Here is a 14,756-nt window from a genome sequence, read left to right on the forward strand (position 1 = left end):
GCTTTGCTCTGCTCTGTCTGATCACCTGCCTGGATGGTAACAGCCAGTGGACTTGCCCCTCTTCCATCTGCTGACTCAGGATGCTCCTCTCTGAGAAATTTTGTCTGTCAGCAAGGATAAAATCCCACTGTGCTCCTTTTCCCCTCAGCAGGGCCAGGTTCTTCCAGCATTTACACCCAGAATTAGCTGGGTTGTTCAAACATCACTGGTCCTGTTTCAGATTAGTACATTTCTACCTTGCCTTTCTCTCCACAGGAAAAAACAAAACCAAAACAAAACAACACATTTGTGAACTTGGTTTCTGCCTTAAACCAAGATGGGACGACTTTGCAGGCTGCTTATTCCTGATTTGTTCTGAGATGTCTGGGAGCTGGAGCTCCTGGGCTCTGATCCCAGCCATTTATCAGCTCCTCTGTGCACCCATTCATGCTCCCACAAAACAAAAACACAAAAGCCCTGGTATTTGCCAACAGGGAGGCAAACACTGAAAAAGGAAGGTAGGGGAGCTGGTTGAGGGCAGAGGCACGGGGAGAAGATGGATTGCTCCTACCCATCCTCCTTGGGTCACCCCCTGCTCCTCTGCACACAGGGTGATCTGCCCTTTGACACGGGGAGCTGAGAAGGCAGAGAGGATGTGTCCCTGCTCCCCACCTGCCAAAACCCTCCCAACCCTTCCCTGCTCACATCCAGCCCCTTCTTTTGTTGCTCCATCTTAAAATGTTGTTGGTGCTCTGGCCCCCCGTTCCGTGTTCAGACCATGGTGTTGGTGACAATCCAAGGAGCCCAGGGAGGCAGAACTTGCCATGAAAATGAGAGAAAAATAACTAGAAAATAATAACTTCAGCTCTGCACAACTGATTGTGCTCAAGCAGAGGACTCAGAGACTAGCTTTGGGCTCTGGTGTTCCACAGATCATCCAACAGCCGTCAGAGTTTATGCAAAAGAATATCTAGCTCTTTACTGTCCATCCCACAGTAAAACAGACTCATAGTTTTATATTTAACAACTGTAATTGAGTCACCAAGTACTTTTTTATCTAAATATATTAAAAAAAAAAAAAAAAGATTCTGCAAATATTTCCAGTTAGAAAGGCATTTTAATAAAAGTTTGCTGAAAGTCTTCCACACATTTTCTTGGTGCAGATTTTAAAGAATGTCTGTGTGTCTTATGTGTCCTAATAATACGCTGTTATACTGCAGAGAACATACAGTATTCTCGAATTAAAATGTCAAACATTTTGAATTGGATTGAATTTCTCAAAAAAAAAAAAAATCCATAGGGGAAAAATAAAGTTTGGAGTAGTAGATTTCTTATAAACTCCAATTAAATGTTTTGAGTATCAGAGTGGAGAGAGTTCTGCTAACCCTAGTCAGGCATAAACACCCTTAGAAAATGTTTTGAAAGGCAACTGAGTGAGCTAAAATATCATAGTGAGTGATGCCCCTAAGAGTCAGACATCAGTGCTTTTCTCATTGGGTGGGTTTTTAGGATGGAGTCCCGAGGTGCTGACAGAATGAACTGCACCTTTTCTTCATACTCCCTCTGTGCTTCCAGCCCTGCCTCGTATTCCCGTTTCCTCTCCTTTTCCTCTTCCTCACGGAGGTACTGCCGGTAGGAAATCTGACTCGTGAGCTGATCCCGGTATTCACTGGCTTTCTGTATTTTTCTGGAAATGCCAAATGAACAGGTCATTTAAGAAGGGTGGGCAAAAAGAATAAACGTTGTTGTTGTTATTAATAACATTATTATTATTATTATCATCATCACCAAATCTTTGTTCGCAAAGCCTAGCCACGACGATGATATTATTATTGTTGTTGTTGTTGTTATTATTATGTATGTTAGCCTTCAAGTTTAGCCTAAAGAACCATTCAAGACTCATTTCAGGTGTTAAGAATAACTACCACTGTTAACCAAATGCCACGTGCTGACCTTACGTTCTTCGGGTAATTAATTGCGTTCTGTTGTATCTTATAAAGCAGAGTAAAAAACTGGTGCCTGACGAGCACGAGAGCAGGAACAGCTCCTTGCAGTCAGTGTTGGCTCTCAGTCCTCTCCTGGCTGAGCAGCCTGAGCCCCCTGCCCACTCCTCTGCTGAGGAGAACAAGTCCCTGCCCGCAGGGCCCAGGCTCCTGCTGCACTGATGTTCCTGGAAAGGGCTGTCACAAGGAATCGTTCCTCCATCCCCCCTCAGGACTCCTGTAGTGCTTTCACTACCCTCTGGAGAAGCAGTGGAAGTCTTTCGTGTTCAGGCCCTTCTGGAGCACGAGTCACACAGGCACTTCAAATGCCAACAGCCTAGTCAGGACTTGTGCAGAAACTCAACGAGAGCTGAGGCACAAACCCTTCCTGACACTGCTGAATGCCCTCTTGGCCAAGTGGAGCACATCCCAGCTGGAGCCCACCAGCGTGTTTCCTTCAGAAGGGTGACATTTCTGATTGCTCCCATCGGAGGGCACAACAGAAGCTCGGGCAGGAGCTGCTGGGTTACAGTCCCACACACAAATGGGGACGAGCAGGAGTTCCAAAGGGGAATTCAGTGAGAGAAGGCCCTTTGCCCAAGGCTTTGCATGACACCCAGAGGAGCATTTCAGCTACTGCGTGCAAGGATGCCCTCATGCAGAGGAACTGTGAGGCACGGAGAGCCCCGTGCAGCTGGCTTACACATTCCACAGCCCTGGTGAGGCATTTTGGTGTCTGACTTTATGGCTGTTTTAGGGATGTGTGTGGGTGGAGTTTAGCAATAAGCCTGAACACACTAGCTCTCCTGGGTAAAGAACAAACAAACCTTGCATCAAACCTCCTCCCCAAACTTCTGTGACTTGTAACAACACCTCAGAGGATGAGGGGGATGTACTTAATAAACGTAATTTGTGTAAGTCACATGATGGTCCAAAAAAAACCAAAACAAGGGTATGTACCATTATTTGCATGCTGAGATCAGAATTGGTGGTTTAACACCAACTACAGGTCTGGTATTAAGCAGCTTGGAACTGGTAAGTTGCATGGTGGGAGAGCCCCTCTGAACAGAAGAAAGCCCACCCACTGCTCTTAGAGTTATCAGAAAATGAGAATTAGGTTACTCAGAAATTTAAAGGAGTGACCTGCAATGAAAGGAACCGATGGCATAAAAGAAAAATACCTTGCACGTTTTAGTTCTTCCAAACGTTTGTATTCTCTGAATGTTTCAGCTAATAGCTTCCTCTCTTCAGCAACTTCTAATTGCTTCTCTGCCTTTTTCTCCACTGAAAAACAAAACCCAAAGCACTTTTAGGAGATCACAGCTCTGCCAAGCTTGAAGACAGCATTCAGGCCAAGTAGCCTAAAGAGGAAGCCTGAGTTTTGTTGCTTCTACAGAGGCACACAAACAACAGCAAGTGTATTCTCAGCTTCTTTGTCTTTCATCTGAAAGTTTTCACATTCAGAACTTCATAATAATGTAATTAATAATAATGACTGCTTGCTCCTGCAACCCTTACTTTCCCAGGCTTTGCTCTGGTGACAGCAGTGGGAAATTAGCGTAAGGAATGCCGGTAGGAGTGAAGTTTGGGAGGCAATGAGGTTTGGGGACGGTCACACTGTTGTCCACTCAAGCACACAGCCCATACACGCTGGGCCAGGTGCTGGACAGACCTGTTCAGGTTTGGGGCACAGGCAGCAACCCATGTTAGCACTTACACTTCTCCTTCATCTGCTGCTGTCTGGTATTCACGACATCTCTCAGCAGCTGAAATCGAGCTTCCCTCTCTCGTTTCAGTTTCTCAAGCCTCTCGGCCCAAACCTGATCATTCTCTTCCTTGAATATCTTCTCATCTTTTTCTTCTCGCTCTTTGTCCTTCTCCAGCTGTTCAGCCAGGTGTGCCAGGTAAGTAAGCTGGTCCTTAAGCAGCTCTTGCTGCAAACATACAGATATTTGCAGGTCTGAGTAAATTAGTTCAAAAAAGCCCTTCCAAACCTGAAGAGGAGGTTTCACAGCCAGGGTTGGAGCTGGGAGACCAGAGCTCCATTCCAAAGCCCACCATGGGAAAGAGCTGGTCAGAACAGCTGACCAGGCTACTTCCCCATCACCTCCATTAAAAGCCTTGGGATCCAATAAATATATTAAATATCACCTCCTCTCATTCTGCACCAAAGGTCTAACACTGAGTTTATACAACCTACATGAGCTTCCAAACAGCTTGAGCAGAGCAATGGATGCAGGTCCCTGCTCTGTCCTAAAGTTACGTTGAGACCCATTTGCACCCTGAAGTTGGACAACCTATTTGTTTAAAATTTAAGAAGTGACAGACATATCCATCATTCATGGCATCTCAAAGAAACCTAACATGGGGTTTTGCATATATATATATATATAGAAATATTTGAAACAGTCTCTTAGTATTACTTTTTTCTGCAGTTAAAAACATTTACCAAATCAGGTCCATGAAACACCAAATATTCTTCCAACCTCCATTACATCCATGCAGTGCAAGGATGAAAAGGCTCAGATGATTTATACATAACGAAATCAGCGTGGAGGGACAAAATTCCAGGATTTCCTGGGAGCCCCACTTCTTTTGTCCAGCCTGGTAGCCTTGCTGATTGCAAAGCATGCTTTATTAAAGTGCTTGCTGTGGTTCAAACCGGTAATGGGCTGCTGCAGAGCTGCAGAGCACTGGCAGGAGGAGGGGCAACAGGCTGTGCAACAAAAGAATCAGCTCGTCCAGGGAAAAGGGCTTGTGCAGTTCACAGGGCCTCAAAACTAGTCCAGATGAGGTACTGCCCCACAGCTTCACAACGAAAACCCTTTACTTTTTTTTTTGTTTTCTCCTCAAGGTCCCTCTGGGGGTCCTGAAAGTCTTGCTCCAAGATCATCTTCTCCTCGGCAAGCTGGCTTTGTTTTTCCTCGTTCAGACGATCCCTCCTGTCCTTGGCTGCTTTGAGCAAAACCTCCCTGCATTCCTTCTGTTTGTGTCGTCTCTGCCTCTCCAGCTCCTCTTTCTCTTGCCTGACCAGGTTCCGCTCTTCTTCCTACAAGGGTAGAAACAGCCAGACTGTAAAATCACTGCACAACTTCAGGCTAAGGGACGGCTGGAGTTGGTTTCACTGGAGCACTGAAGAGCAAAGCCCTTCTTGCTGACAACAACAGAACTAGTGTCATCCACTAGGTGTTAGAGCATGAACATCTTAGTCTAAATTCATTAGAATTTAGGATTTTTTGCATCTCTGCTGGACACAAGGTTGCACCAAGTCACTAACTGGATCCTTCTGTTCTGATGGGCAGTTAGTGGATTCCCGTGGCTCGAAATCACTCCACTTTATATTGAAAAGAACAGAAAAATGTACAGTAAAACTGAGTTCATAAGAAAGAAACAAGGAAAAAATAGCAAATGCGTCCTCAAGATCAAACAGGTATGTGTATATTCAGGATTATTTTCGTTCTCAACAAAAATCCAGAGTAGCATCATTAACTAATATATAAGCATGATTTCTGGACTTCTTGCATTTGAATAAGTCTACAAGCACAACTGCACTTAAACATAGTTATAAAACACTACTGGACCATCATTAGCTTATTTACAGCTCTCAGAAATCATGCTTCAGCTATCTTGAAGGCACACAGTCTTTTGTCAACCTGTCTTTAAATTAAATGTCTCTTTTGTCATGTGAATAAGTCTTCTAAAACGCATCAGCAGGCTTGTCACGAACAGCATGGCTAATTTTCCCCATAAGGAAGCAGAAGCTGCACTCCCTAAGGAACATCCCCTTTTTATGCTGGACATAAAGCACCCACGGATTCTTGCAGTGTTTCAGAGCCAAAGCTGGCTCTGTATCTGCCTGAACTGTCAAATTTCACTTTCAGAAGCTGGTAAAGCAGCTTTGAAACTCAATACATATAATTAGAGCAACAGAATAAGTAAACCCAAAAAGCTTTGGACAGTAAAGGTGGAAAGCAAGTGGAAAGAGTCAGCAGTCTGCTGTGCAAGTTGGCACATGTCTTAGGCGGAATTCTGACGTCAGTGACGTTGTGTGAGAGGAGCCAAGGATGGGATCCATGAAAGTTTACACACTGGGGTAACACAACATTGCAAATAGACAAAGAACTGGTTACCAAAGCACCCATCTGCAAGGCAGGACCAAAGGGCTATGGCAGAAACTCAGGGAACTACAGCCAGGATAACGTGAATTCCACCACCTCCTCAAGGAATCACAATTCTTTAAGGGAGAGGAAAGACAGAGGAGGAGGAAGGCAGCTAATGTAGGTAATGTAGCTAAGGTAAAAATGGCTGTTTCTGTTTTGTCATCCTCTCTGAGATATCCTGATGCACCCATATAATCTATCGTGGTGAAGCTGCGAGTTTTGATTCACTAAATAATCTGTTTTCATTGCAAAAAAAAACCCAGGAGAAACCTTTATACACAGAGACACTTAGCTGTTCACAGTGTCCCCTTCACCCAGATGAAACCCCCTGATCATTAGGGGCTATCAGCTCTGCACTGAGGAACTTGTAATGAGGCCATCTGCCATATCCCTCTTCTGCTGAGAAAAGATTACATCCCATTTTCCATACAGAAACACTCCTTTCAAAAAAGCTTCATGTTTTTAAATAAGTCAAACATTACAGCCTAGATTGGAATAGGGCCTCTGCCATTTCGCAGCTGGAATTTTCAGAGCTTTAGATTCATTATTGTCTTCATTTTTAAAAAGCAGTGAAATACATATATCTTGCCAGCATCAGCTTCCAGCGTCTGACAAAAAGTATCCTATTCGATCTCTACATGTAAATAGCTGCAAAATGAGCTAAACAGTCTCCCATAACTCGAAGTCAACACGGAATACTAAACTAGCAAGCCCCACTAAAGCCACTACAGCCAGACTTGTGGGGAGGGATGAGCTAAAGAGAGGGTAGTGGCCAAAAAGCTGGGCCAAAGTAGCCAAATGACTCCCCATGATGTGACACCCAACAGTGGCCAGGTCTGACAGGTGAGAGAGCTTAGGTGCTGCTTGCTAATTTTTGAAGACAATAAAGTAAATAAAAAAAGGGCATGGGTTCTGAGGTTCAGCCCGCTGGAGCACGAGCAGTTGGGATTTTTCACATAAATGTTTCTCCGGGTCCTGAGTGCACCAACAGGCTCTGCAGCCTCCCTGCAAGGCCCTGGGTGCCTGTGCTCTTGGCCAGCCCCGACCAGCCTGGCATCAGTGCTGGCAGGGGGCACGTGAAAAAGGGCTGAGGAGCTGCAGCTGGGCTCAGCCTCTTGCCTTTGGTGCCTACGTGAGCCGTGCTGCAGGTACACCTCTGCCCGAGGTCGATCCTCATCCACACCTGCTGACTTGACTCGCTGGCTCCGTCTTGGACTCCATCACTACAGACCTGCCAAGCAGTTTGGACTGCTGGATGACTCGAGTTACTGTCAGCAGAGCTGCTCTCCTCCCTTCCCTTCCTTCAGGTGCCTTGGGATTCCTGCACAGGAGGACAGACTACTTGCCTGCCCTGCTGTCACCTTCAGCTCCTGGCTCACCCTCCCCTCTGTGCTGCTTCCTTCCACTGCACTTACCACGATGATTAAACATATGTATTGTAGTCTGAGATCTGCTGTTACACATATCAGCTGGGAAACAAGACTCTCCAGCTATCCTGCAGGAAACTGGAAATCAGAAAACTGCAAAGATGCCTGGCAAAAGCCTAAAAATGTTTCCATTTCCCACAGCGGTTCTGAGAGGCTTTGAAGGCCAAATTCCTTTACAGTGCTGAGTTTGAGAAGATGTATTTCCCTCTGTAAACAGGAATGCCTTTGACACAGCTCTGGAAAAGAGGCTTAGCATAATAGGACAGGCTCAGATACTAATGGAACCAGTGAAGATACAAATAAGGCATGGATTAGTCTAAATGTCTAGTAAGCCTATCATTAGGAGGGCCTTATACACAACCCTGAACACAGAATGATAGGGAAATTACCAGCCATTCAGCCTCCTCTTTCTTCAGCTGCTCCTCCTCCACTTTGCGGGCGCTGAGCTCGGCCACCTGGGCATCGAGCACATTCCGCATCTCCTGAATCCGCCACGACGCTTTCTGCTTCTCCAGCTCCTCTTGGTGATCCTTAGCCAACAGTTCCTTCTCACAGATCTCCTCCAGCCTCCTCTCCTCCATCTTCTCTTCCTTTTTCAGCTCCTCCTTCAGGGCCTGCTGGGCCAGCTGGCTGTCGCTCGTTTCCTTCTTGTTCCTCCTCACGCACAGCGTGCGATACTCATCGCAGCGGTTCCTGAAAGGCAACACAAAAGTTTCTTTTTTTTAAAAAAAGTCTCAAAACAATAAGCAAGTCTGGAGGTGTGGGATGGATGGAGGCTCCCAGCTCGTAACTACTCAAAGGACTACAACTCAGGATGCCCAGCTCTGCGCCCGCTCTGACACTCACTGCTTGCGAGGCCTAAGGAACCACAGGGAGCCTGATTTGGTGGAGATTTTGACATTAATGAGTTGAAAAATTTCCATTTGTAAAAAAAAAACCTCCACCAACTTCCTCAGAAGGGGAAGTGGAGAGGCAGGCACCAATCTTTTCACTCCCACGACCAGTGACAGAGGGAGTGGCTGGAGCTGTGCCAGGGCAGGCTCAGGGTGGATCTCAGGGAAAGGTTCTTCCCCAGAGGGTGGTTGGCACTGAACAGGCTCCCCAGGGCAGTGGGCACAGCCCCAAGGCTGCCAGAGCTCCAGGAGCGTTTGGATTACACTCCCAGGGACAGGGTGGGATTGTTGGGGTGTCCTGTGCAGGGCCAGGAGTCGGAGTGGTGATCCTTGTGGGTCCCTTCCAGCTTGGGATATTCTAAGATTTTAAACACAATATCTATATCCATTATATATACAATGTGTATTATATATGTAGCTGGAACGTGTTTCTGTGTATAAATGCTTTTCTTTTACATACAAAACACATGCACACTACACTTCTTCAAACACGTGGGTAGCTCTTTAATTCAAATGAAGACTTAGGATAGGTCTATAAGTCACCTGAAAGCTCATTTCATATTCAGAAAATACTGCAAGCATGGAAATGTAGGTTACACGGTTGAACAGGAACCATTAGAAACCTATTAATTTTTTAAGTGAAGTTTTGTGGGATACTTCAGACAAGTTGCAATAAAAGCCTGGAGAAGCTAGAAAGTCAACAAGGAGTGCAGTTTTCAATTTTCAATTACCCTTTGCAACTGAGTTGCATATAAAGAGGTAATTTATCTTCAGTTGAAGACTGAACTAATTGCAGATTCTGCTTTTATTTTTGCAAACAAAGCACTGTTGAGATCAACACGTGCTATCAAACATTATTTAATTTGGGCAATCTGCAAGCACTTTAATTCTGTTCTACAACCGAGATACAGATTTTGATAAAGTCAGAAGGTGAAACTGGCAGACAATGGTGAAGACCCACAAGTGTGAAGGGTCTATAAAGCCCTTACAATGTGTGATAGACACACGTGAATGCTCTGAAGTAAAAAGACATCTCACAATTTCATGCTGAATGAAACCATCTTCTACAGATTATTGCAAAGCTACTTAGGAATTCATGGCAGACATCTGGAGGTATCACTGTCTGAATCCTGAACCCCTGCATGGCAGCATTAGTCACCTGCACAATGTGAAATACTATTATACTATACAACGTTTAGTGACAATCCTGTGCAGTAAAAAAATATTAAATCTTCATCAGGCAATGACCTCTTGCTATTACCAATCTCCACATTAGCATATTTATTTAATTTTCATAACGGCAGCAGTGAAATAAAATCTGAAATAATCCCCTGCCTAAGCAGCAGAGGTCTCACCACATTTTCTCCCCGTTGGCATTCACCATTTTGCTGCCTCACATTTCAGCTGTAACCTTCTGGGGCTGAGGGCATCTCTCTCTTCATCCTCTCTCCAAGGCCAGGTTGGACAGTTCAATACTACAGCATTCCTGGTTTTCATGTGTTCTGCCACTGGAATCTACCTTCCATCTCCTGGGCAGCAGTAAGTGGTCATTAAAGCTTACAGTGCTAATTAGTATTCATGAGAAACATCTTTCTCAAATGCTGTGAGGGACACATGCCATTATTAAGATGTGAAATCTTACACCATTAGCAATAACTGTGTTACCCTAACACAATGGGTTCAAAAGTTCTCTCAGCAGTGAAGGACGAAAGAATTAGTTATTCTTTTCTGTGATTATAAAATAATCTGATATTAATTGAATCTCAGGGGGGAGGAGAAGTTAATTATTTACGTTCGGCATTGCTAGAATTTTAATATAAAATAACCCTGTAATTGCTTGATTTCATCAAAATAATTCCTTCAGAGCAGCTTTTACAGCAGTACCTATAAACATCTGCTCCCCCAGATGGCTGGTTTTCCTCCTCACTTTGCTATCCTAAGCTTCTTAACATTAAAACTGTGTCTGTGTGTGGCTACTTCCCAAAGACAGAACCCCCCTACACACCAGTTATTTATTCATTTTATGGCTGCAGTAGGAAGTTGCTGGGATAACAACATTCCCATAGGGATGCTTCTGATGTTACCACAAGAAAGGGGATGCGATATGTGCTCTATGCAAATTTTAAGCGGTTGCAACTTTCTTTAAAGTTACCCGTGATGAACGAGCCCTCAGGCTGGCACTGGCTGGATGTCTTCTCATACAAGGTGCAGCCCTCCGTGAAAATGAATTCCAGCAGGACTCTGGTGGCCCAAGGTCTGTCCCCTCTGTCACCTCAAGACAAAGGGCTCCTCCTGACTAACATCACTACTGAGAAGCTGTCAAAACCTGTACCCTCAGGCCACAGCTCCAAACCAGCCTACAGGGCTGCTACAAAAATTGCTGCCTTTTGGGACTCTGGAATAATGGATGAGAGTAAAGGTGCTCCTATACCTCAGGTTTGAGAGAAGCGCCTTGATTAGAGTTAAAGGAAGTACAAACAAGCCTGTATCAGTTTTCAGAAAGACATTCAAACTAGAGGTAAATTCACAGGCAAAGGGGAACAGAAAATCATCTGTACATCCACCTGCTCCTGGACTGACTTCCCAGGGCTCCTCTGGCTGTGCCCTAGGGTAATGATCTTCAAAGTGGGGCGTGCAGGAAGAGAATACGTTTTGTGCCACTAATAAATAACATTAGAAAGTAAAAAATAGTGTTTATTTCTTCTTTACCCCACCCTCTTTTAAATTCTGGTTTTGCATATGTTTTATAGTGTACACAGTACACCAGCACGGTAGCACAAGCATTTAATTTATAAATAAGTAAATATATTGGGCAGGACCGCTAGAATTTTTTACAGCTAGGGCTGTTCAGCCAAAGAGGTTTGGAGGCCACTGCCCCAGAAGACAGGTTGTGACAAAACTGCAGATTCCTGTTTGTGGATTTTCAGTAAGTGTTGGTATCCTGAGCAGCAAAGCCTGCTCCCACATCTCTGCCTGGACCAGGATGGTTTAGGAGGAAGAGTAACAGCTAACAGCCAAGGAAAACCAGATCTGGGGCCACCTAAAGAAAAATACGTGCAGGTTGAGATATTAGAAGTTGCTAATCTAATCAGAAGCAACCACCACAGCAGAGACCTCCTTTCAGGGAAGAAAAGACCTCAAAATACAACGAAGAATATACACATGAAGAGAGATACCTGTCACAGACAAAGTGAACTGCTGTTAGCTGGTGTTTATTTGAGCTCTGTTCTTTCATAGAGACCTTAATTTAAGACTAGAAAGGGACAAACCTAGAGGAACTAACTGTGGAATGTATTCCCATTACATCCGGCCAGTCAAAGAGAAGGACTCTGCGCCCTGCAGGGTGAAGATCCATTTGCAAAGATACCCCAAGACTGCCACTCAAAACAGCTGTGAAGAGAGATGATTTCACTGCCTCCAAATCCTCTGGGAAACTGCAGCCAGCAGAACGCCACCAGAAAAGCTCCACCAATTTTAATGGGATGCTGCTTGGTATGAATATTGCTTAGATCCAACAGCAGAGTGGGAAAGGTTAAGGGATAATAATAGGATAAAATAACCCCCGGAGACTGAGTGAACCATGGATGCACAGGGTTGTACTGGGAAGACAAAGGACTTGAGATATTAAGACAGGCAGCTGCAGCATAAAAATCCAGATATTTGACACCAAATGATGCGATCCAGTGGTGGTGGTATCCATTTTGCAATTAAAATACCTAAAATTAGGTGTCTAAACAGCAATCTACACATGTGCTGAATTCCCACTCTGATCAATGGGAACTCAATCCCAGCCAGTGCAGGTTAGGGTGCAGTTCAAGTGACAGGGTTAGGACAGACCTCCCTGAGGGTGACATCGGGTTCCTGTAACTGTCCTGATGTCTGTGAAGATCTAAGTAGAACAGGAACTCAGATTCCCAGTGAACACAGAGATACCAACACTCAGCCACTCACCTTTAGGTGTCTACATCCCATCTCCTTGGTGTGTAAGACAAGCTGCAAGGACAAAATAAAAGACACTCCAGCACCATCCCCCTAAACCATTTTAAAAGGGAGTTTCAACCCCTTTGTCTGATCAGTAGAGAACAAACCAGGAACTGTAAATGGCAAGGGCCATGTTTTCAAGCCACCACGTGAACCTAGAATGCACTGCCTAACACCTGCCTCAGCCAATAAACCCCACATTGAAAGAGATACTTACCTGTGAAATTAGTTAATTGGAGTTTATGCACAAGTGAAAGCGAGTGCTGACTTTTATCCCCAGCCTCTCCACACTGAGAAGCAGGTGTTGTGGATTTCACAGCACTGTGGGAGACTGGGAAGAGACACTTCAAATGACTACAATTAAATAATGTTATTATTTCTTTCATCCCTTCCTCAGAAAACCAGATTTCCAAGAATGCAGCGAGCCAGATTTCATGCCAAGGCCTCAGAGCCTACCAAGCACCTGCAAGTCTTCCTGCCTTCAGTCAGGAGGACTTGGCACAGAATTTCAGGCTACACTAAAACCTGAACTGCAGCTGCTACTCTTGAAAAGTATGCAAGAAACAAAACCACTTGTTTTTTTGGACAGTCTTTTCAAGGATCTTTGACTTAGAGGGATCTTTTCAAGGATCTTTTCAAGGATCCTCGACTCTACTGTTAGCTTAGTAAGCCTGATTTGGGCAAAATTAACCTTCCATGCACCCTGTTCACTCCAACTGTATAAAGCTGGAATAGGAATTACAACAACAGCTGACTTGGCAGGTGGAAGTGCAGGGATGCTCACACGGGACAAGGAAGGACACTACACTTGCAGGAATTAACTACTTTAATTTTTTTCTGCCTCCTTTTAATCACATTCGTTTTTCCTTCCTCGATTTCTTATTGCCACGTTCTTGTTAAATTGCCCCTTCCTATTTACTTCGGGCAAATTCTCTCTTATAAGATATTCTTATGGCAGTACCTGAATTGCTGCTCTCGTTTCTCAGCCACCTGTTGTTGCCTTTCTCTTTCCCTCTTCTCTCTCAGTAATTTTATTTGTTCCTTCATCTTTGCTTCTTTGTCCTGTGCCTCCATTTCTGCAAGGGTGTCCATCTCAGCAAAGTACTTAATCTCCTCTTCCTCCAGAAGCTCACGAAGCCTGTAATGAAAACATTTCAATAAAGGCTAAAGCAATCCTTCTCTTGAAGGATAAAGTTTGAGTTTACTCGTTATTAGCACAAAACGAGCACTGGGCTCCTTTCAACACTTCTTGCAAATGCCAAAGAAGGGAACATGGGATTTTAACTCGGGGATCATTCCAGTTGTGTCCACGGAGGGAATTTTACAGCACAACACGAGTGATTTTGCCCAGGCACAGTTTAAACTCCTTATCTTGCAAACCCACTTTGTTGCTTTACAACTTCAGTCCCCCTGTTAAATAAATTCTCGTTTTCAGGCTACAATTGACACCAGATAATAACAATTTGATTTTGTAGTGCTGTCATCCTTCAGCACAGAATCATGGAATCTCCTGAGTTGGAAGGGACACACAAGGATCACCAGTCCAACTCCTGGCGCTGCACAGGACACCCCAACAATCCCACCCTGTCCCTCAGAGAGTTGTCCAAACTCTCCCTGAGCTCTGGCAGCCTTGGGGCCATGACCACTGCCCTGGGGAGCCTGGGCAGTCCCAACCACCCTCTGGGGGAAGAACCTTTCCCTGAGATCCCTCCCTTTTCCATGCAACTTTCACGAGAAAGCAAACTGGCAATTTTTAAACACGCCATCGTTCACCTCTCTATTAAATCTAGCAGTGAGAAAGAAACCCGGGGCTACAGAATCCAGAAGTTACCAATGCCAGCCCAAATGCCACAGCGTCTCTGCAGAAAAGGACCTGGGCGTCCCGGCAGACAAGCTGAGGGCAAGTCAGCAATGCACCCTTGTGGCAAAGAAAGCCACCGGCAGCTTGGGCTGCGAGAGGAGGAGCACTGCAAGCAGGGAGCGGGATCCTTCCTCTCTGTGCTGCTGAGACCAAATCCGGAGTGTGGGTCCCATCCTGGGCTGCCCAGCACCAGAAACACACAGCCCGAGGGGAGGGAGCCCAGTGGAGGCACACTAAGGGACTGCAGAATTTCTCCGAAAAAGAGAATCTTCCTCTCTCTTCTGAGAGGGCTGGGACTGTTCAGCCTGGAGAAGGGAACGTTCAGGGTGATCTTATCGAAATGATAATACATAAATACCCGAGGGGAGGGAATGCAGAAAAGGCAGCTTCTCCTCAGCAGCGCCCAGTGACAGGACATGAGGCAGTGGGCAGGAATTCCACATGAAAACAAGAAAACACCTTTTTTTTGTTTT

General features: G+C 45.1%; 1 protein-coding gene across 1 annotated transcript; it reads right to left on the reverse strand.

The window, feature by feature from the left end:
* Positions 1 to 1,287: 1,287 nt before the first annotated feature.
* LOC114072017 (cilia- and flagella-associated protein 53-like) lies at positions 1,288 to 13,560 on the reverse strand (the record flags this gene model as incomplete). Its single annotated transcript, XM_027909928.1, has 6 exons — positions 1,288 to 1,666; positions 3,143 to 3,245; positions 3,679 to 3,895; positions 4,792 to 5,010; positions 7,938 to 8,241; positions 13,384 to 13,560. Coding segments are annotated over 6 exons (1,243 nt in total), but the record flags the coding sequence as incomplete, so codon positions are not given.
* Between the last annotated feature and the right edge of the window lie 1,196 nt (positions 13,561 to 14,756).

Source organism: Empidonax traillii, unplaced genomic scaffold, assembly GCF_003031625.1.
Source record: "Empidonax traillii isolate 1590-97213 ecotype Southwest subspecies unplaced genomic scaffold, ASM303162v1 scaffold2532:size30121, whole genome shotgun sequence".
Taxonomy (NCBI): Eukaryota; Metazoa; Chordata; class Aves; order Passeriformes; family Tyrannidae; genus Empidonax; species Empidonax traillii.